Genomic DNA, 22,841 nt, shown 5'->3' on the forward strand with positions numbered 1-22,841 from the left:
TTCCTCCTCCAAGGGCAAAACTGAGCTACTCAGGAATTGTGTTTAGGAAGCATTTCTCACACAAAGAGTATTCAAAATACGGACGCTGTTCGAGGTGGGAATCGATTAATCAGAACCTAAAGGTGCTGGTTATGCAAGAGTATTCAGGTTTTAAGTTGTCAAGGTGGGCAAATGGAGTTAAGGGTTTGAGGAAGAGGATTAATTCAGTGGCAATCAGAGAATGAACTTGCCACGCTTATCTCAATCCACACACACCCATCAGCTTTTACTTAAAGCAAAAAGAAACAATTATTCAATGGAATACTTTCATTTTAAATGAAACATTTATTTAACAAATGTTGTAAGCATCTCTTGGTTTACAAGGGTTTCCAAAAAAAATCATTGGTCACATTTATCAATATCTATAGTGCCTGTCACCTAAAATATTGGCTCTTTTCTGATCAACATAAACCAGGATCTAGCCTGCACCAGTTTGACCGACATCCCGAAGCATTTTACCATTTTAACAGCACCTGACTGCTGTCAAACCTTGGACCATCTCTGGTACGAAACATAGAGTCAAAAATAATTTTATGAGTAGATATCACAATCATCTGTCAAAGTATGAAAATCCATGTTTCACAGTTTCCAATAAAATAAAGGGACTTCTTGTCTAAACTTCAGTATCAACTCAGTTCTCAGATCGACCGTACTGAGCTAAGATTTCAAGGTCAACTGAGATCAAAGGAACCATCAGAGCAGGTAGCAATCAGTCACTGTCATCATCTGATTGTGTGGGAGACGCGGATCCTTGGTGAGCATCCCCAGGATTAGATTCTTGATCCGATTCAACAGCTGAGCCTTGGCCTGAACCTCCTCCATCAGAAGACTGCTGGTCTGAATCCCTCGAGGCCCGTGAAGCAGGGCGAGACTCTTCCTCCTCCACTTCTGATGACGAGCTGGCAGATTTACTCCTGCCCGAGTGATCTGACTGTGGCTGTCCATTGGCTGACTGCTCACTGTCAGAGTTGGCAACTGAACGCGCAGCCCCTGATCTTGGGCTGCTGCCCACCTCGCTGTCTGACTTGCCCTGATTCTGCCCATCCTCTGACTCGCTCTCAGACACGATTCGCTTCCTGTGCTTGTCAGTGGATTCATCCTCGTCTGACCCACTCTCCCGTGCATTTCTGGAAAGAATGAAGCACTGGTTAGTCTGCGGTCATATGATCATTACATCTGGCTACACTAGGATTACACTGTGGCTGGACTATGATTACAGTGCAGCTATGCTATGGCCCATATTAAAATTAAGCTTAAGAGACTACTATGAATGGCTACTCAGCAACTGCTACATCCCAAAAACTCAAATGTCAATGTTGGGATTCATAAGAACATAAATCAGAGCAGGAATAAAGCATTCAGATCCCATGGGCCTGCTTTATCATTTAATAAAATCATAACTGCTCTCCGATCTCAGTTCCACTTTCCTTAACCCATTCCTATATCCCATAATTTCAAAAATATAGCAAACTCCATTTTGAATATATTGAACAACTGAACATACATAGCGAAGACATTCAAAGATTCACAAACCTGAGTAAACAGATTGCTAATTACAGTCCACAATGGTGGACTATTAATTCCAGTACTGTTCTCTCCAGCCAGGGCAAACACCCTCTTACGGAAACACTAGAAATAAGAAGGGCATTTTGCCCCTCAAGCCAGACGTGTCATTCAAAACTATCATGCTGACCACCCAACTCAGTACCCTGTTCTTGCTTTCTCCCCATATCTTTTGACTCGTTTAGCCTTAAGAACTATATCTAACTCCTTGATATATTTTATGAACTGCTTTTTGAGGCAGAGAATTCCACAGACTCATCACTCTCTAGGTGAAGAAATTTCTCATCTCAGTCCCAAATGGCCTGAATCCTTAGACTGGGACTCTTGGTTCTGTACTCCCCAGTTATCAGGAGCATCCTCCCTGGATTTACCACATCTAGCTCTGTTAGAATCTTACAGGCTTCTGTGAAATAGCCCCACCTCATTTTTCTAAACTCCAGTGAATATAAGGCGGTAGTGAGGACTGCAGATGCTGGAGATCAGAGTCAAGATTAGAGTGGTGCTGGAAAAGCACAGCAGGTCAGGCAGCATCCAAAGAGCAGGAAAATCGATGTTTCGGGCAGGAGCCCTTCACCAGGAATGAAGCCCTTCCTGCTGAAGGGCTCCTGCCCGAAACGTCGATTTTCCTGCTCTTCGGATGCTGCCTGACCTGCTGTGCTTTTCCAGCACCACTCTAATCTTGACTCTAGTGAATATAATCCTATCCTTTCCAGTTCTCTCTTCATATGTAGGCTGCCATCCCAGGAATCAGTCTGGTAAACCTTCATTGCACAACCTCCATAGCCAGAATATCCTTTGTTAGATAAGGAGACCAAAATTGCATACACTTCAGGTACTCAAATCCTCTCACTATGAAGGCCAACAAACCATTTGCATTCTTCATCGCTTGCTGTACATTTGCATACCTTTCAGTGACTAGTGTACGAGGATGCCCAGGGGGTTCTCCTGTTCCCTATCTATCACTATTCAGATAACAATCTGCCTTTCTGTTTTTGCTACCACAGTGGATAGCCTCACATTTATCCACGTTATACTTTATGTGTCATGCATGTGCCCATTCAATCAACTTGTCCAAAACATGAAGCATCTCTGCATCCTCCTCAAAGTTCCATTCTCCCACCTAGTTTTAGGACATCTGTGAACTTATATTACATTTACTTCTTCATTTAAATCATTAATATCTATTCTGAATAGCTGGGGTCCATGTATTCATCTTTGTGGCACCCCACTAGTTAATGCTTACACTTGGAAAAATACTCATGTATTCCTACTCATTGTTTCTAGTCTGCCAGGCAGTTCTCTATCCATATCAGTACACTATCCCCAATCCCACGCACTTTAATTTTACAGGCTAATCTTTTATGAGCTGCTTCGTTAAAAACCTTGTCAAAATGAAAATAAATCTCATCCACTAACTCCCCTTATCAACTTTACATGTTACATCCTCAAAACATTGAGGTTTGTCAAGAATGTTTCCCTTTTATAAATCCAAGCTGACTCCGTCCAAAACTGTCACTGTTTTCCAAGTGCTATTAAGTCTTTTATAATAGACATAAAACAGTCCTCTTATCCCAAGTATTAGTTTAGGTAATTTACATTGCCCTCTTTCACTGCCTTTTGGTAATCTACAATGCCACTAGGGAGGGAATATCAGGACTTTGATCCAAAATGCTGAAGGAATGGCAATACTTTTCCAACGTATACACTTAATGGTAAAGTCCTGTGGAGTGTTGCTGAACAAAGAGACCTTGGAGTACAGGTTCATAGCTCCTTGAAAGTGGAGTCACAGGTAGATAGGATAGTGAAGAAGGCGTTTGGTATGCTTTCCTTTATTGGTCAGAGTATTGAGTACAGGAGTTGGGAGGTCATGTTGCAGCTGTACAGGACATTGGTTAGGCCACTTAAGGAATACCGCTTGCAATTCTGGTCTCCCTCCGATCGGAAGCATGTTGTGAAATTTGAAAGGGTTCAGAAAAGATTTACAAGGGTTCGGTCAGGGTTGGACGGTTTGAACTATAGAGAGGGGCTGAGGCTGTTTTTCCTGGAGCATCAGAGACTGAGGGGTGACCTTAAAGAAGTTTATAAAATCATGAGGGGCATGGATACAATAAATAGACAAAGTCTTTTCCCTGGGTGAGGGGAGTCCAGAACTCGAGGGCATAGGTTTAGGGTGAGAGGGGAAAGTTTTAGAAGGGACCTAAGGGGCAACTTTTTCACGAAGAGGATGGTACATGTTTTGAATGAGCTGCCAGAGGAAGTGGTACGGACTGATAAAATTACAACATTTAAAAGGCATCCAGGTGGGTAATTGAATAGGAAGGATTTAGAGGAATAAGGGCCAAGTGCTGGCAAATGGAACTAGATTAATTTAAGATATCTGGTCAGCATGGACAAGTTGGACTGAAGGGTCTGTTTCTGTGCTCTATACCTCTACGACTCTACGACTGTAAGTCAGGTTGGTGAGTGGCTCGGAGGGAAACTTGTATGTGGTACTGTTTCGATGTATCTGCTGCCCTTGCCCTACTAGATGGCAGTAGTAGGGTTTTGGAAGGTGCAGTCAAAGAATCTTCAGTGAATTACTGCAGTGCATTTTGTAAATTGAACACATTGCTGTTAGTGCTAGTGGTGGAGAGAGTGTTTCTTTGTGGATGTGGTACCAATCAAGAGGTTACTTTGTCCTGGATGGTGTCAAGCTTCTTGAGTATGTTAGAGCTGCACCTATCCAGGAAAGTGGGGAGTATTCCATCAGACTCCTCAATTGTGCCTTGTAAATGGCAGACAAGCTTTGGGGAGTCAAAAGGTGAGTTACTTGCTTCTGTCTTCCTAGACTTTGACCTGCCACTGCATTTATATGGCTAGCCCAGTTCAGTTTCTGGTGAATGGTAATCTCCAAGATGTTAATTCAGTTAAGGTAAGGTCAAGGATAGTCAAGGAAGTTATTGTTAATGAAGATGGTCATTGCTCAGCATTTGTGTGGCACGACTGTCACTTGTCAGCCCACGCTTGGATATTGTCCACCTCTTACTGTGTTTGGAAGTGGACTACTTCAGTATCTCAGCATTTTGCGAATGGTGCTGAACATTACGCAATCAAACATCTCCACTCCAGACCAGGAAAACTGGACTGGGGTCCAAAGGACACTGGCATCAGCACTGGGAAAAGTGGAATCTGTATTGTCGGGATGGTCTCCATCCACTCTGTTGGAGCTGTGCGCCTTAGGAGTCATTTAATACAGGAAATGATAAACAGAACGTGACAGGGAAGCATATCTAAGAGTAAAACAACAGATAAAACAACTGAAGTACACAGAAAGAATAAAAGGATAAAATTAACAACTCTGTATGTGAATCCATGTAGCATTCAAAATGAAACAGATGAATTGAGTGCACAAATAGAAATAATTGCATATGATCAGGTAGCCATTACAGAAACATTATCCTGCAGCCATATGGATTGATTCCTGAATACTGAAGTGTACAGGACATTTAAGAAGGATAGGCAGCTAAGAAAAAGTGAAAAATTGTCAGAATTAATTATAGTGTTAGCACAACACGGAGTGAGGACCTAAGTTCAGGAAAGCAGGATGTGGAAACAATTTGGCTAGAGATGAGAAATGAAGTCACTTGTGTTGGTAGGGTCCCCTAGCTAACACAATAATGTGGAGCAGAAAGAAAGAGATAATGTGAGCTTATCAGAAAAGCAGCTATCAGTCAGAAATGGAAGGGAGGGAAGAACTCAATCATTAGAGAAGTGGTACTGAGTAAATCGTTGACAAGTGCCTAGGCCCTGATGGATTTCATTCTAGGGTCTTAAAAGAAATGGCTAGTGAGATAGCTGATGTCCAGATTTAATTTTTCGAAACTCCCTTGATATGGAGGAATGTCTCATTTGATTGCATAAAATCAAATATAACTCTTTTATTCAAAAAGGGAAAGAGGCAAAAAGCAAGAACTACAGGCCAGTTAGCTTAACAACTAGCATAAGGTTATTGTTAGAAGCAACTATTATTAAAGAAGTTATAGAAAAGGCACTTCGGTAAGTTAAATACAATTAGGCAGAGTCAATATAGTTTGATAAAAGGGAAATGATGGTTAACCAATCTTTGGTTTTGAGGAAGTATGTGCTGTGGATAAAAGGGAACTGGCAGATGCACTGCACTCAGATTTCTAGAGGCATCTGGTAAAATGCCACAAAGATTATTAGAGGAAAATAAAAAGATGCACATATAGTATATTGGCTTGGACAGAAGACTGGCTGGTTAACAGGATGCAGAGAGATGTCATAAATGGATCTATTTCAGGTTGGAAAGGTATTGAGAGTTGCACTATAGGGATTGGTACTGGGACCTCAACAGTTTACAATTTACATAAATGATTTGGATGTAGAGATGAAAGGCATGGTTTTTATAAAAAGGTAAATTTGACATTAAGATAGGTAGGAAACTAAGTGGTGAAAATGATGAAGGAGGCTACAAAAAGATAACGCCGCCATAAAGTTGGGTTACAGTCAGGAGACGGAAAGGGAACCGGCAGACAGTACAGGGATCCTCTGTGGGCGTTCCCCTAATAAGGAATCTTGATTATCCGAATATTGGATTATCCAAAGAAAATTTCAAGGTCCTGCAATAATGTTACATCAAAGAGGTAAGTGTATTTGATTTACGTGTACTGAAGATGATGTGAAAATGCTGGCAAAAACAAAGAAACAAAAGCAGCTCAAGCATCAGCGACTAGATATTTTTTAGGATAGGGGAGTTTCACAGCGCCCTTTGCAATCCCTTTTCCTGCCTGTGTTTTCCTAGCACTTTAACAGGCCGTTCATTTAAAAGAAAAGGCGGAGAATATAAACGCACGTGTGAGGTGGGACTCCCGTTTTTCTATCGCAAGGTTGAGCTCCTGGAAACTGATAATATAAGTGGTCTGGCGATCGTAGAAGCTGTTCAGGACCTTGTTTAATGCCGGTATTTTATAGTAAGGGTTTAGTTCTTCTCATTTTAATCTGTAATTTGCAGATTGCAAAGATTAGTTTGTTTAAATGGCAGACTCATTAAATTATAAATTCTCCAGTAGAGCACAATGTTAGATCAGTATGGCTTCCCCTGTTAAAGCTAAACTCGATTATCCGAATAATCAATTAGCCAAATGAAATAATGCCCGCCCATCTCGTTTGGATAACCGCGGTTCTTCTGTATACCATTTCGGATACAGCCCCAAGTTGTGGTCCACATGGGCGCTAATGACACAGGCAGGAAAAGGGATTAGGATTTAAGGCAGAACTTCAGGAGCTAGAGTGAAAGCTTGGAGCTAGAACAAACAGAGTTGTTATCTTTGGCTTGTTGCCTGTGCCACATGCTAGTAAGGCGAGGAGTAGGGGGAGAGGGAGGAGTTGAACATGGAGTTACAGGAATGGTGCAGGAGGATACCTGGATAATGGGGGATCACTCTGGGATACGTGGGGCCTCTACAAACAGGATGGTCTACACTGGAACCAGAGCAGTACCAATATCCTGGGGGGGGGGGGGTGAGATTTGCTAATATGCTTCAGGAGGGTTACAAATAATTCAGCAGGGGGATGGGAACCTAAATTGAAGTTCCAGTGTCCAGGAGGTTGAAAGTAGTGAGATCAGAAATACGGTTTCAAGGTTGCAAAAGTGCATTGTGGAGCAGGAAGTTGGTTTGAAGTGTGTCTATTTCAACGCCAGGAGCATCTGGAAGACAGGTGAACTTGTAGCATGGGTTGGTACCTGGTACTTCAATGTTGTGGCCATTTCGAAGACATGGATAGAGCTGGGACAGGAATGGTTGTTGCAGAATGGTAAAAGAAAATATGGTAAAAGAGTGGTGTAGCATTGTTAGTCAAGGACATTATTCCGATAGCAGAAAGGATGCTTGAGGACTCGTCTACTGAGGTAGTATGGGCTGAGGTTAGAAACAGGAAAGGAGAGGTTACCCTGTTGGGAGTTTTCTATACGCCTAGAATAGTTCCAGAGATGTAGAGGATAGGATAGCAGCGAGAGTGACAGGGTGGTTGTTATGGAGGACTTTACCTTTCCAAATATTGATTGGAAATACTATAGTTCGAGTACTTTAGATGGGTCAGTTTTTGTCCAATGTATGCAGGAAGGTTTCCTTACACAGTGTGTAGATAGACCAATAAGGAGTAAGACCACATTAGATTTGGTACTGGGTAATGAACCCGGCCAGGTGTTAGATTTAGAGGTAGGTGAGCACTTTGGTGAGAGTGACCACAATTTGGTTATGTTTACTTTAGCGATGGTAAGGGATATGTATAGACTGCAGGACAAGAGTTATAATTGCAGGAGAGGCAATTATGATGTATTTAGGCAAGATTTAGGATGCATAGGATAGGGAAGGAAGCTGCAGGAGATGGTCACAATTGAAATGTGGAGCTTATTCAAGGAACAGCTACTGAGTATCCTTGATATGTATGTAACTGTCAGGCAGGGAGGAAGTGGTCAAGTGAGGGAGCCGTGGTTTACTAAGGAAGTTGAATCTCTTGTCAAAAGGCAGAAGGCGGCTTATGTTAGGACGAGATGTGAAGACTTAGGTCACTTGAGAGTTACAAGCTAGCCAGGAAAGACCTAAAGGGAGAAATAAGAGGAGCCAGGAGGGGACATGAGAAGTTGTTGGCAGGTAGGATCAAGGAAAACCCTTGATCAGGAATAAAAGAACGACTAGAGTAAGATTAGGGCCAAGGATAGTAGTGGGAAGTAGTGTGTGGAGTCCGAGGGGATAGGAGAAGCATTAAATGAATATTTTCCGTTGGTATTCACAGTGGAAAAAGACAATGAGGAGAACACTAAGGTACAGGCTACGAGACTAGACGGGATTGAGGTTCACAAGGAGGAGTGTTAGCAATTCTGGAAAGTGTGAAAATAGATAAGATACTGGGCCGGAAGGAATTTATCCTAGGATCCCCAGGGAAGTCACGGAGAAGATTGCAGAGCCTTTGGCTTTGATCTTTATGTCATCATTGTCTACAGGAATAGTGCCAGAAGACTGGAGGATAGCAAATGTTGTCCCCTTGTTCAAGAAAGGGAGTAGAGACAACCCTGGTAATTACAGACTAGTGAGGCTTACTTCGGTTATGGATAAAGTGTTGGAAATGGTGATAAGAAATAGGATTTATAATCATCTAGAAAGGAATAAGTTGATTAGGGATGGCCAACACAGTTTTGTAAAGGGTAGGTCATGCCTCACAATCCTTAGAGTTCTTTGAGAAGGTGACCAAACAGGAGGGAAAAGCAGTTGATGTGGTGTATATGGATTTCAGTAAGGCGTTTGATAAAGTTCCCCATGGTAGACTATTGCACAAAATACAGAGGCATGGGATTGAGGGTGATTTTGCAGTTTGAATCATAAATTGGCTAACGGAAAGAAGACAGAGGATGGTGGTTGATGGGATATGTTCAAACTGGAGTTCAGTTACAAGCAGTGTACCACAAGGATATGTTTTGGGTCCACTGCTCTTTGTCATTTTTATAACTGGATGAGGGCTTGGATGGATGGGTTAGTAAATTTGCAGATGACACTAAAATCGGTGGAGTTGTGGACAGTCCGGAAGGGTGTTGCATGTTACAGAGGGACATTGAGCAGCTGCAGAGCTGGGCTGAGAGGTGGCAAATGGAGTTTAATGCAGAAAAGTGTGAGGGAATTCACTTTGGAAGGAGCAACAGGCATAAAGAGTACTTGGCTAATGCTAAGATTCTTGGTAGTGTAGATGAGCAGAGAGACCTCTGTGTCCATGTACATAGATCCCTGAAAGTAGCTGCCTAGGTTGATAGGGTTGTTATAAAGGTATACGGTGTGTTAACTTTTACTGGTAGAGGGATTGAGTTTCAGAGCCATGAGGTCATGTTGAAGATATACAAAACTCTGGTGCGGCTACACTTGGGAGTAATGCGTACAGTTCTGGTCACTGTGTTATAGGAAGGATGTGGAAACTTTGGAAAGGGTTCAGAGGCGACATACTAGGATGTTGCCTGGAATGGAGGGAAGGTCTTATGAGGAAAGGCTGAGGCACTTGAGGCTGTTTTTGTTAGAGATAAGAAGGTTGAGAGGAGACTTAATTGAGACATATAAGATAATCAGAGGGTTAGATAGTGTGGACAGTGACAGCCTTTTTCCTCAGATGGCTAGCATGAGGGGACATAGCTTTAAATTGAGGGGTAATAGATATAGGACAGATATCAGAGGTAGATTCTTTGCTCAGAGATTAGTAGGGTGTACAACACCCTGCCTGCATTTGTAGTAGACTCGCCAACTTTAAGGGCATTTAAATTGTCATTGGGTAATTATATGGATGAAAATGGAATAGTGTAGGATAGATAGGCTTCAGATTGGTTCCACGGGTCAGCACATGTTCTAGTCCCAGAGGGCCAAAGGGCTGCTCTTTATTAGATAGAGCTGGCTAGCGGTGAGCTTAACCTGAAGGTCACTAGACCTCAGGCAAGGGTGAGGTTGAGAAGGAGAGTCCTTCCTGGTAACCTCAGCCAGTGCAGGAACTGTACCCATTCTGTTGGCATCAGTCTGCATTACAAACCAACTATCTCAGCCAAGTGAGCTAACCAACCCCTCACTAAAACAATTGATAGGTGAAGATCTGCCAAACTGAGGACAATTTGATACAAATATTTAAAGAGAACCATATTACTTAAATGGTGAGAAATTGCAGAGCTCTGAGATGCAGAGTGATCTATGAGGAGTCACCTTATAGAGGTTTATAAAATCATGAGGGACACAGATAAAGTGAGTAACAAACATCTTTTCCTTAACGTGTGGGTGTTCAAAACAAGGAGGCACACTTTTGTAGAGAAAGGAGTAAGGTTTAAAAAGAAAATGAGGGATAACATTTTTTTTTTAAAAGAATGGTTCGTGTGTGGAATGAACTGCCAGGGGAAGTAGTGAATGCAGGTACTGTTAAAAAGTTTAAAAGATATTTGAATAAGTACATGAATAGGAAAGGTTTTGAGGAATATGGGCCAAATGCAGGCAGGTGGGGCTAATTTAGTTTGGGAACATGGTCTGTGTGGACTAGTTGGACAGAAGGGGTCTGTTGCCATGCTGTATAACTCTAAGTGGAGATTCTAATCAATGTATTGCAAAAGATGACCATGTAAGTACAACAAGTAATCAGGAAAGTTAACAGAATGTTATAATTTATTGCAAGGGAAAATAAATACAAAATAGGGAGGTTACGCTTCAGTTATACAGGGCACTGGCGAGATAATATCTGGAACACTGTGTACGGTATTTGCTACCTTATTTAAGGACGGACACAAATGTGTTGGAAGTAGATCCGAGAGATGGATTATCAGATTAAAATTTGGAAGAGTTGAACTGTTTTATGAGGTTTGACAGGCTAGGCTTTATCTGCTTGAGTTTGGAAGAGAAAGAGCTGTCTTGATTGAGGATCTTTGACAGGACAGATATGGAAAAGATGTTTCCTCTTATAGGAGGATCCAGAACTAGTCATTGGCCATGACAGAAAAAAGGGTAAGCTATTTAAAACAGATATCAGGTGACATTTTTTCCTTGAAGAAATTTGCAAGTCTTTGGAATTCTCCTCCTGAAAAGATAGTGGAAGCAAAATCTTGGAACATTTTTAAGACAGAGGTGCACAGCTTCTTGTTAAACAGGAGGTGAGAGATTATCAGAGTAATGGGGAATATGGATTGAAGTCTTCAATCAGATCTGCCTTGATCTTAAGTGGCAGAGCTGACTTGAGATGCCGAATGGCCTGCTCTTGCTTTTTAATATATTAATGAAACAGGTACCATATAAGTAATGGCCCTTTAGGATGCATGCATGTGTGGCAGTACACAGCAAAGAGACATTCAAGGAAACATTATATATAACCCAAATTGAGAATTAAGACTGAAAATGCCAAGGAAGCTAACATTTTCCTGCATATCATTGAAAAGTATGAAGATATTCAGATAAAAGACTGAGATTCAGGCCTATGGACTGTGCAGAGATACTGACCCCAGAATGCTGAAGTTATTAGCCTACATTTCAGATGTGATATTCACCAAAACCAAAATCTAATTAATCTACAAAATTAGATCTGGATTGTTAAATCCACCGCACTCTTAATAATTCTTTTTCTTCCTTTTCTTGTTTTTTTTTCCCTAGCTTCTAATCTGGCACCTTGCCTGTTACTCGACTGTGTGGACATCACACCACATTGAATACACTGCATGAAAATGTGCAATTCACCTCAACAAGATGCAGTGGAGCAGCTTGCCAAGGTTCCTTGGGCAACAATTTCCAAACCCATGACCTCTGTCAGCTAGAAGGAAAAGGGCAGGAGACACATGGTGACATCACCAACTGAAAGTTCCCTTCCACGTTACACAATCCTGACTTGGAACTATTTTACCGTTTCTTCACTGTCACTGGAGTGGCATCCTGCAATCCTGTCTTTAGCAGCACCGCAATGTGTGTACCCCATCTGGGTTGCAAGTGAATCAAGAAACAGTCGTGACCTTCTCAAAGGCAATTTACATTGCCAGCAATGCCCAGGTCCTACGAATTAATTAAATGCTCACTGCCAGTGATTTTGATCCATACATATCCCCATCCATGAGAGGTAATTTCACTCTGCCAGCATATCCTTTTACTTCATTTTTTTCTCGTATTTAGGTAGATCCCTCTTAAATGGATCTCCACTTTTCATCTCAAATATTCCTTGTGCTGGCAAGTTCCACCAAGTCACCATTCAAATGTTACAACCGACATAAAAGTGCATATATTCACATGTACATATACACACCCCATGACAGAAACTTCATTAAAAGGTTGATGTTACAATTACATACCCTTCTGCTATCTTCAGTGTTCCCTCATCAGAGGAATCATCACTAGATGAAATTATTGCTTTTGACTTGATTTTACCCTTCATGGAAGGTGGGAGTCGTTCAGGTTTAACCTACAGAATACAGAAATGTTTAATCCACTGAGTAACATATTCCAAGTAAATTAATTCAATATAGAGGTTATGTTCGACGGAGATGGAAGAAATCAATAGATAGTTTAACAGTACAGAACAGACATTTGGAATTGCGATCACTGAAGAAACTATTGCCATGTGTCAAAAAGTGTGGCACTGGAAAAGCACAGCAGGTCAGGCAGCATCCGAGGAGCAGGAAAGTTGACGTTTCGGGCATAAGCCTTTCATCAGGAATGAGTCAACTATTGCCATGTGATTGACACAAACCTTCTCTTTCTTCTTCCGCTCTCCTGCTTTGGGTCTGCGTGGCTTCTTGGCTTGCGAGCCAGTTTCTTCATCCTCACTGCCATCCTCAGCAGCTCTCTGTGGTCTATTCAGAGGACAGAGAGGAATAGATGGTGGAGAAGAGGAGGGTTGAGGACAGCAAGGTGGAGGGAGGAAAATGAGAGAAAGAGAAGAGAGGTAGATGAAGTGAAGAGGAACGGGATGGCAAAGAACAGAGCAAAATGGGGAGAAAGGCAATAAATAAAAGAGGGGTTAGATGGAGTGAGGGAGGATAAGAAATAGTTATTAGACTACTACAATCACAGAATTGTTTTGGTACAAGAGGAGGCCATTTGACCCTTTATCTGCACTTGCTCACTGAATGTTATGACATGATATCATTTTCCTGCCTTTTCCTCATAGCCCTGAAGATTATTTCTATTCAAATAGAACATCTAATGCCCTCGATGGACAAAAAGGCCTACTCTTGCTGCAATCTTCCTGTCTCTATACTTACTTGCATGTGGCACTGAGAGTAATCTAGAGATAATTACTTGAGGTCTGCCTTGCCACATTTTTTTTAAACCAAGCTCCGTAAATTGTGATTGCAGGAGCCTTCATACCAATGTCATGAGTACCAATGTGGAGCATGACCATTGGTTGCTCACTCCCTGCCCCCACGGCGAAGAATGTGCTGCAGCCACTGTGTGACATTTTTGACCTTGAAGCCAGGGAGGCAACATTAACTAATAAATCCCCTATCACTATTGTTGTTGCACACATCTTATATTTCACCCGAATAGGTGGGACATTCTGGTGCCACAAGTTTGGATCTTGCTGTAATCATTACGAAGTACAACCTTCAGCAGTAACCAGATTGGAAAACCGACTAGTTGACAAGTTCTCAGGGGATATTGCACTACCTACCTGGTGGTCACTGATTTTCTACATGCCTGCATACTCCTACTCCACTCTGACCATGCTCACCATGTACTACTTTGCCCCACAGTGACTACAGCCGTTACCCAAGTTCTAAAACCCACATCACAAGCTCGAGCAGCCAGTGACACTTTTTCCTCAGTATACTCCAAAATCCCAAGATGAATCAAATTTTTCCAGTCTTATCTTGTCTCACTCTGACATAATCTGACTGTGCAGTTTAAGAAAAATCCTCTTAGAAATCTCTTGCGAGTCACCAGTAACTTTAACTTAGCCTCCTACTATAGTAGTTAACACAAATTAACCAAGGGCTTTCAGCTGATAGACAGATGACTACAAGTACCAGGCAGGCTCTTATCTAACAAGGGGATTTTAATTTGGTGAAGGCTAGTTAGTTCTTGAGTTTATGCCAGATTCTGATTCTTAATCTAAAATTAAACATGAGGAAGTCTTAACAGTTAAATTCCCACTTTGATTCAAATTCCCAAATCACTCATGCTGCCCCATTTCAAGCCAGTAGAGTCTAACTGCTAGTTTACTGCCGAAAACATTTAATAGGGCCTCAGGCGAAATAAAGTTTTAGTTCTTATTCCCAATCTGACAGCTTCATGGTTACTTTCAATCATATTACTTTATCATTTTATTTCCATTTTGTTTTATTTTAAAAGCTTAATTAAAATTCTCAAAATACCCTGGTGGAATTTGAATTCAGGTTTCTTGTTTTTTTAAAAATATCATTCAGGGTGCATAGGCTTTGCTGGCTAGGCCAACATTTATTGCCCATCTTCAATTGCTCTCAAGGTGGCAGATGTGAGCAGATTTCTTGAATAGATGCAGTTCATTTGGTAGATACACCTACAATGATGTTAGGGAGACAGTTCCATGATTTTGACCCAGTGACAACGGAAGAATGACAATATATTTTCTAGTCAGAATGGTTAGTGGCTCGAAGAGGAACTTGCAGCTGGTGGCATTTCTGTATATCTGCTCCCTTGTCCTAAAATATAATAGTGGTCATGTGTTTGGAAGGTGCTGTCTTAGGAGTCTTGGTGAATTTCTGCAGTGAAGTAGATGGTACATCTGCTACTAATCTGAATTGGAAATAGAGGAATTGACTGTAGATATTGTACCAGTCAAGTGAGCTGCTTTGTTTTAGATGGCATCAAGCCTCTTAAGTACTTTTAAAGCTGAACTCACCCAGGCAAGGTGAAGAGGATGCCTCACACTCATAACTGGTGCCTTGCAGATGGTGCACAGGTACTGGAAGCTCAGGAGAGTCACCTACTGCAAGATCCCTAACCTCTGATGTGCTTTTGTCGTGTTAGTATTTATATGCATACCCTAGTTTCTTCTCAGTAATAAACTCAGTATGTTAATAATTGCATATTCAGTGATGGTAACACCATTGAATGTCAAAGGGTAATCACCAGATTCTGTCAATGAAATGGTCATCATGTGGCACAAATGATACTTGTGACTTGTCAGCCCAAACCTGGATATTGTTCCAAACTTGGACAAAGACTGCTTTCTGAGGAGTCAGGAATGGTGCTGAACATTGTGCAATCATCAGCGAACATCCCCACTGCTGAGATACAACTTCAACTCAATACTTCTGGTTCAGAACTCTCGCAAGCGCTTCAGCCTCTTCTTATTTACTGGACTGCTCCACCATTGATGATGGAATTGAGGAAACCCATGCAGGCACAAGGAGAACATGCTAGCTCCACACAGACAGTCACCCAAGTTTGGAATTGAACCCGGGTCCCTGGCGCTTTGAGGCAGTATTGCTAACCACTGAGTAATTGTGCTGCCCTAGTGGTGATGGATATGATGGAATTGAAGTCCCCCACCCTGGGTACTTTCTGTGCCCTTGCCACCCTTAGTGCTTCCTCCAAGTGGTGTTCAAATAGAAGAGTGCCAATTCAATTCTGAAAATGTAAACTTTAGATTCGATACTGATATAGTTTAATACCTTTGGATATAAAAATACTATGAGCAAAGGCAGGCATATGGAATTTGGTCCCAGATCAACCCTGATCTCATTAAATGGTGGAATAGGTTTGTGCTTCAAAATGGCACTCTCTGCTCTTCTACTCTCTTTGATTAAGTCAATTGGGGCGGCACGGTAGCACAGTGGTTAGCACTGCTGCCTCACAGCGCCAGAGACCCGGGTTCAATTCCCACCTCAGGCGACTGTGTGGAGTTTGCACGTTCTCCCCGTGTCTGCGTGGGTTTCCTCTGGGTGCTCTGTTTTCCTCCCACAGTCCAAAGATGTGCAGGTCAGGTGAATCGGCCATGCTAAATTGCCCGTAGTGTTATGTAAGGGGTAAATGTAGGGGTATGGGTGGGTTACGCTTCGGCGGGTCGGTGTGGACTTGTTGGGCCGAAGGGCCTGTTTTCACACTGTAATGTAATCTAATCTAATTCTAGGTTAATCCCCCTATTTATACTTCTATACTCAAACAAAGAATGCTAAAATAGATTCAGATATATAAAAAAAGTCAAGCATTTTCGATGACATTACTCCTTGATCTTCAAAATATTAGCTTGTACACAAACTGAAATAGCCATTTTCAAAGTGAACTCCTGGATTCATGGCCCTCACATACCGTCTTCTCTTCTTTCTTTTCTTTTGTTGGCCTTCCTCATCTCCGTTCTCCGGTTCACTGCCACTCGCTCTTTGCTTCCTCTTCTTTTTGGGCAATGGCAAGTCTTCATCAGAATCATCATTAACAAACTCTTCAAATTCTCCTTTCTTCCCACGCTGTGAGAGAAATGTGATAAAAATAAAAATATTATGATATGAGAAAGAAATGTGGTAATAGAAACACTGCCAGGAGTGAGCATGGCCACCAAGATATGACATATGGATCTGGTCAAGACAATTTTCTCAAGTTGGGTAAGTGTTGACAGGCTGAACTGGAAAATGTACTTCTATGCTTGACTCTGAGTTTCTGTAGTATTATGAATGTATATGGCAGAAGGTTAGAAGTTGTCTCTCACCTTTCCACCTCCCTTTTTCTTCTCCTTTGAGGTTTCCATCTCCTCATTGAATACCAACAAGTTCCTAGTTTTTTCCAAAAACTGACTTCGTTGTTCCAGTAACTTACGTTGCTCATTTAGCTCCTTCTGTTTCTTATCCTCCTGTAGACAGAGAGAGAGAGAGAGTGAGAGTGACCCAGTGTGTCAGCTGAATAAATTAGTGCAGTCCATGTCAGAAAAACAATTATGATATGGAGGTGCCAGTGGACAAAATCAAAAATCACACAACACCAGGCCATAGTCCAACAGGTTTATTTGAAACTGCAAGCTTTTGGAGCTCCCGCTCCTTCCCCAGGCAGCTAGCTGAGATAGAGTACATCAGACACAGAATTTATAAGTAAACAATCAAAGGGTCATATAACTTATGCAAATGTATTGAACAAACCTAGATGGCTATTAAGTCTTTAATCAGTTAGAATGGAGGTAAAGGTTTCAATTGATTAATATGTAAATCCTAGGATTTCTTTCATGTCACTATCCCAAGTTAACTTCCGGTTTTATCAGAATAAAGGTGACACCTCTGGTCAGACAATGTAATTTAGGTGTGAGGCAATGTTTCAAATCTATTTGTTATCGTTAGACTGATTTTATTTCCAAAGTAGAAAATGCTACTTTGACTGATTGTCTACAGATCATGTGCTTTTTGAACAAAATAGAAAGTATTGGCAAATGCAAATTCACCCCCCCCCCGCCCCCCGCCCCCCAAAAAAGAAAGCAAATTCTGCAATAATAAATCAACCTTTTTTTGTCTTGTATGTCTATCCTAAAGTTATTAATAATAGAAAATGAGAATATTTCAATAGGCAGACAGAAATTATTTCCATTTGTGGGGCAGAGTAAAAGTAGAAACCAAGAGAGTCACTATGAAATTAAACAAGAAAATCAGAGAGAAATCTCTTTACCCAGAGAGTGATGAGAACATAGAACACTCTACCAGCAGGAGGGATTCAGATAAGTAACATAGATGCACCAAAGAGAAAGGTGGAGAATGGTAAGTAATATTGGTAACTTTACAGATACAATAATAATGTGGGGAAAAAAAATGATGCAGTGGCAGTGATACAGAACTCAGAAAAAAGTAGAACTGCACATAAGAATTCCTCGATACAAGATGTTCAGGAAAGACAGGAAAAGAGGAGGGGTGATCATGTTAATGAAAGAAAACACTGCAGCGCTGAAAAGAGAGGATATCCTAGAAGGTTCTAGGACAGAATGTAAATTTAAAAAAAAGAGAAAATGCTGGAGAAGCTCATCTGCCTGAACTGCTGAGTTTCTCCAACATTTTCTCTTTTCATGGCAGATTTCAAACATTCATAAATTTCATCTTTATTATTGGACAGAATCTATTTTGTTACAGCTAAAGAACAAAAGAACAAAATGGTGCCACTACACTATGCAGTGTAGTTTATAAGCCACCAACTAGTAGGAAAGATGGACTACCATGTGACCCATCAAGGAGTCCTGTGTGGCCCCTACAGCCTGTGTTCAAAATCTAGATGAGCTCTAGAAGATTTTAGAAAGAGTCACTCTTCCAAAAACAGGCTGTTTCCCTTTCATCGCTGGCTGCTGATGGGACAATTAGCAACGAGTATCTGAGGAGCAGCACAACGCGAGTGACTCCACTCAGCTAGAGACCTGAGATATGATATTGAGCCTCTGGGACTGGGAGACACCTGGGGAGGAATGAAACAAGAGCTGGGCAGCCAACCTTTGGGTTGAGTTATTGCACGAGTGGCATGTGTGTGAAGGGGTCGGGGTGTGTGTGTTTGTTAGTGTGTTCAACATCAGCAAGTGTTTGAGCACTGTTTGTTCTTCCTTCTTTGTATGTCCATCATCCCAGTCAGCGACTGATGGAGAAAATTGTGGAGGCCCAATCAGGTAATTTGGACTGACTTCAAATTTACTTCCCGCTTCAAGGAATTAAGTTTAAATATTCAAAAGTCTATTAAGGGACATTTTTTTTCCCTTGGTGACTGGTATTTCGCTAATGACAGGTCAACCTTTCACTGGGGTAGAACAGCCTTCCAGCAGATATGGAAGGCAAGCCAGTGATAGAGTGAGTGAGTAGGAAGCTGAGCAACACATCCAATCAATGTTTTCCATTTATAAAGCAGGTTGGGAGATGAGGAAACCCAGGCTGAAAGGCAAACAGCCTTTCTGACTCCCACTTTCATGTGAAGTCTAGGGAGGCTAGTTCAGAATGTGCCCCACCAGAGACAAAGGTCAGTGTTAGCCAAATTCAACTTTTTGTTTTTACATAGCCCTGGTTCTCAACTCCTGTTCTGGTGAGAAGGACTTGCAGCTTAGTCTTTTTCTCTCTCTAACCCAGCTTAACCAAAAAGGCAGAAAATCGTTTTCTTAGTTAGCCATTTAGACAAGCATCTTTTTAAAAACAAAAATACAGATTTATGAAACTCAGATGGCACCATCTGCCAGGGGGGGATTTGAACCCACATTCTCAGAACATCTGCAGGGCTTACAAATCCTGTGACAATACAAAACAATTACTTTCACTCCTGTAGCTTGACATTTAAAAAAAGATCACTTTTATAAAATATTAAACTGTCAATTTATTGCTTTGAATTATATATTACAATATTCTCCCTGAAATTTATGTTTATTGTTATGGAAAACCTGTTATTTCATCAAACTTGTCAAATAACCCCAATTGCGATAAAAGTTGAAATGTGGCTACCCACACACAAAAAGATTGGACAACCCTGACTTAGAGGACCAAGTTTACAAGGAATTACAGAAAAGAGTAAACATTGTAGAGGAATTATCATGATGGATTTCAATTATCAGAATACAGAACAGATTAGATTTGTAAAGAATAGAGAGGGGCAAGATGTCTTAAGAGTATGTTCAGGCAAAATTTCAACAGCAGTATATTTTCACTCCAATGGGAAGGGAAATAATGCTGGACCTGATACGTGGGAATAAGGTGGGCCAAGTGAATCAAGTGTCAACAGGAATGTTTCAGGGAAAGTGATTCATTGTGTCATGACAAAGAGGTAGGTCAACAGAAATGCCTTGGTAGATGTCTAAGGGGATAGAAGGGACAAATGCATTCCGTAGAATGCACTAAGGATTAGTGCCATGACCTCAACATTTTGTAAACTATGTAAATTACTTGGTTGTTGAGATGGAATATACGTTACTAAATTTGCTGCAGGCAAAAATCAGTTGGGGAAAGTAAATTGTGAAAAGGACATAGGGGTCAGGACGAAGAGAGTAGAGGCAGATTAAATGAGTATGCAAAGATCTGGCAAACGGAGTCTAATGTGGAAAAATGTAATATGTCCATTTTTGCAAGAATACAAAATAACTATCTAAACAGAGAGAGCTCTGAGATGCAGAGAAATGCGAGTGTCCTAATGCATACATCATAAAAGTTTAATATGAAGTTACAGCAAGTAACTAGGAAAAGCTAACAGATGCTATTCGTTATTTATTGGAATTAGACAGTAGCAAGGAAGGTTATGTTTCAGTTATATAGGAGAAATTTTCATAATGCTCTTTTTCAAAGGGTTGTGAAATCAGAATCTTTAAGTATTTTTAAGCTAGAGGCAGACAGAATCCTGATAATGTAAGGGTGTGAAATGTTATTGGGGCAGGCAGGACTGTGCAGTGTTCAGATTAGCCATGATCTTACTGACTTTCTCAACAGATTTACGGGTTGGAACGACTTATTCCAGCTCTGAACATGAATGTTCATAAAATGTTTAGGTTGGCCATGGAAAAGGACAACAAGCAAACCAGTGCTAGAACAATTAACTGGGATAAGGATGGATGCGACCCAGATAAAATGGAATCAAAGGGCAGTTTAAATGTGATCACAGTATACTCCTACAAAAGGGAAGGGTGAGGCAAACAAACCCAGGTGTCCCTCGGTGATGATATGGTTTAAGATGAAACTGAGAAAGTCAAATGTAAGTTGTAGAACCAGGATAAATCCAGAACGTTTGGAAGGCAAACAAATAGAGAAGTACATACAAGAAAATCCAAATAGGAACAGTGTGGGGGCAACAGGAGGAGTTGGTTGATTAGGGACCAAGAAGGGATTTATGCATAGATGCAGGGACATGCCTGGGACACATATTGGCACTTGCCTTTACCAAGGATGATGCTGTTGCTCAAGTCATAATAAAAGAGGAAGCAGTTCAGACATCTAAAAGGTTTAAAATTGATCAGATGAGTTTGTATAGGATGTCTGCACTTTTTAGGATGAGCCCCAATGCATCTGAAGATATTAAGGGGAGTGAGTGGAAATTGCAGAGTCACTTGCCATCATTTTTCAATCTTTCTTAGACTAAGGTTGTGCCAGAAGACTGGAGAATTCAAAATGTTAAGTGCTTTCTCAGTATAGCAATTACTTGCAGAAACTATACTTTGCGTCAAAATTAATAGTCACATGGACAAATGCAATTTAATTGAGGAAAGTAAACATTGATGTTAAGTGCAACTCACATGCTTGTGCTTTTAGATCAGGTAATAGCGAGGGTTGATGAGGCCAACGTTGTTGATATGGTATTTGAGGACTTCAAAAATAATTCGATAAAATGGAACACGAGAGAAAAAGAGACATATTAACAAATTTACAGCTCCTGGAATTAGAGGCAGTGGCCAAGGAATAGTGGTAATTAATTGCTTTTTGGACTGAAGGAAGGTTTATAATGGAGTTTTCCAAGGATCAATATTAGGACTGCTGCTCTTCTGGGTATAAATCAATGACTTAAATCTTGGTGCACAGGGCACAATCTCAAAATCTGCACATGATTCGAAACTTCAAAAGATTAGAGATAAATTGTTGAAGTGGGAGGACAAGTGACAAATAAAATTTAGTGCAGAGAGATGATTCATTTTGGTTCAGAAGAATGTAGAGATACAATATAAAATGAAGGATAAAATGTTAAAGTGATGCAAGAGCAGAGTAACCTGGGGTATGCATAAACCACTGAAGGGGGCAGGATAAGTTGGCAGAGCAGTTATTAAAGCATACAAAATTAAAAATGACACAACGCCAGTTTATAGTCCAACAGGTTTATTTGGAAGCACTAGCTTTCGGAGCACTGCTCCTTCATCAGGTGGTTGTCACCTGATAAAGGAACAGTGCTCCAAAAGCTAGTGCTTCCAAGTAAACCTGTTGGACTATAACCTGGTGTTGTGTGATTTTTAACTTTGTACGCCCCAGTCCAACACCAGCATCTCCAAATCATGACTATTAAAGCACACAGTATTTTGGTCTGGTCCAGACACTTGTGCCTCCTCCTATAGGTGTCATAAACATATCAACAGGTTAATTAAAATATAAAGAGCATTTTGGGTTGAACAACAGGGACATAGAAAAAAAGCAAATACATTATATGAAATTCATGTAAAATACTGGTATAGCCTCAAAAGGAGTATTGCATTCAGTTATGGGCTTTACAAAGGATCTATGAGAATAATTCCGGGGATTAGAAACTTCAGTTATTTAGAAAGATTGGAGTAGTGGGACTGGTTTCCTTGGAGAAGGTATGGTTGAGAGGAAATTTGAGAGGGGTTTTCAACATTACAAGGGGTCTGAACAGAGTCGGTACAAACTGCTCCCTCGGGACAACTCTGATATAAAATGATTGGCTAAAAATAAAAGCAATAGCAACATGAATAAAACCTTTGTCGCAGCATGAAGGGTTTCAGATCTTGACTGTGCTGCCCGAGTGTGTGGTGGAGGCCTGGTCAACTGAAGCTTTCAAAATGAAATTGGATCATTAACTGAAAAAAACTTATTTGCAGGGCTACATGGCAAAGACAGGTATGTGGCACTAGTTGTACTCCTCCTTTACAGCAGTAAAAATTCAATGAGGGAGAAAAGAAGAGGAAGTGTTGATAAGCAGTAGGTCTTTAGTTGTGCATTATTGCTAACGTGGATGGCTGGACCTGTTTTATATTGTATATTCTACATCATAATGGGTAGCAGGGTCACATAAAAAGTTAGGGAGTGGTCATCTTTGACCTTTTGCAAGATGCCAAGTCCAGGT

At 41.0% G+C, this 22,841-nt stretch overlaps 1 protein-coding gene across 1 annotated transcript in view; it reads right to left on the reverse strand.

Annotated features, from left to right (window-relative positions):
• Positions 1-304: 304 nt before the first annotated feature.
• The window catches only part of ctr9 (CTR9 component of Paf1/RNA polymerase II complex), a 60,911-nt gene continuing 38,374 nt past the window's right edge, over positions 305-22,841 (reverse strand). Inside the window, exons 21-25 of the mRNA XM_043705682.2 lie at positions 16,780-16,920; positions 16,386-16,540; positions 12,841-12,943; positions 12,443-12,552; positions 305-1,166 (exon numbers count right to left, since the gene is read on the reverse strand). Coding sequence (XP_043561617.1) covers positions 749-1,166; positions 12,443-12,552; positions 12,841-12,943; positions 16,386-16,540; positions 16,780-16,920 — 927 coding nt within the window. The 3' untranslated portion in view covers positions 305-748. The remainder of the gene's footprint in view (positions 1,167-12,442; positions 12,553-12,840; positions 12,944-16,385; positions 16,541-16,779; positions 16,921-22,841) is intronic.

The sequence above is a fragment of the Chiloscyllium plagiosum genome, unplaced genomic scaffold, assembly GCF_037043375.1.
Source record: "Chiloscyllium plagiosum isolate Xiang-an unplaced genomic scaffold, Cpla_swu_hap1 HiC_scaffold_18, whole genome shotgun sequence".
NCBI lineage: Eukaryota > Metazoa > Chordata > Chondrichthyes > Orectolobiformes > Hemiscylliidae > Chiloscyllium > Chiloscyllium plagiosum.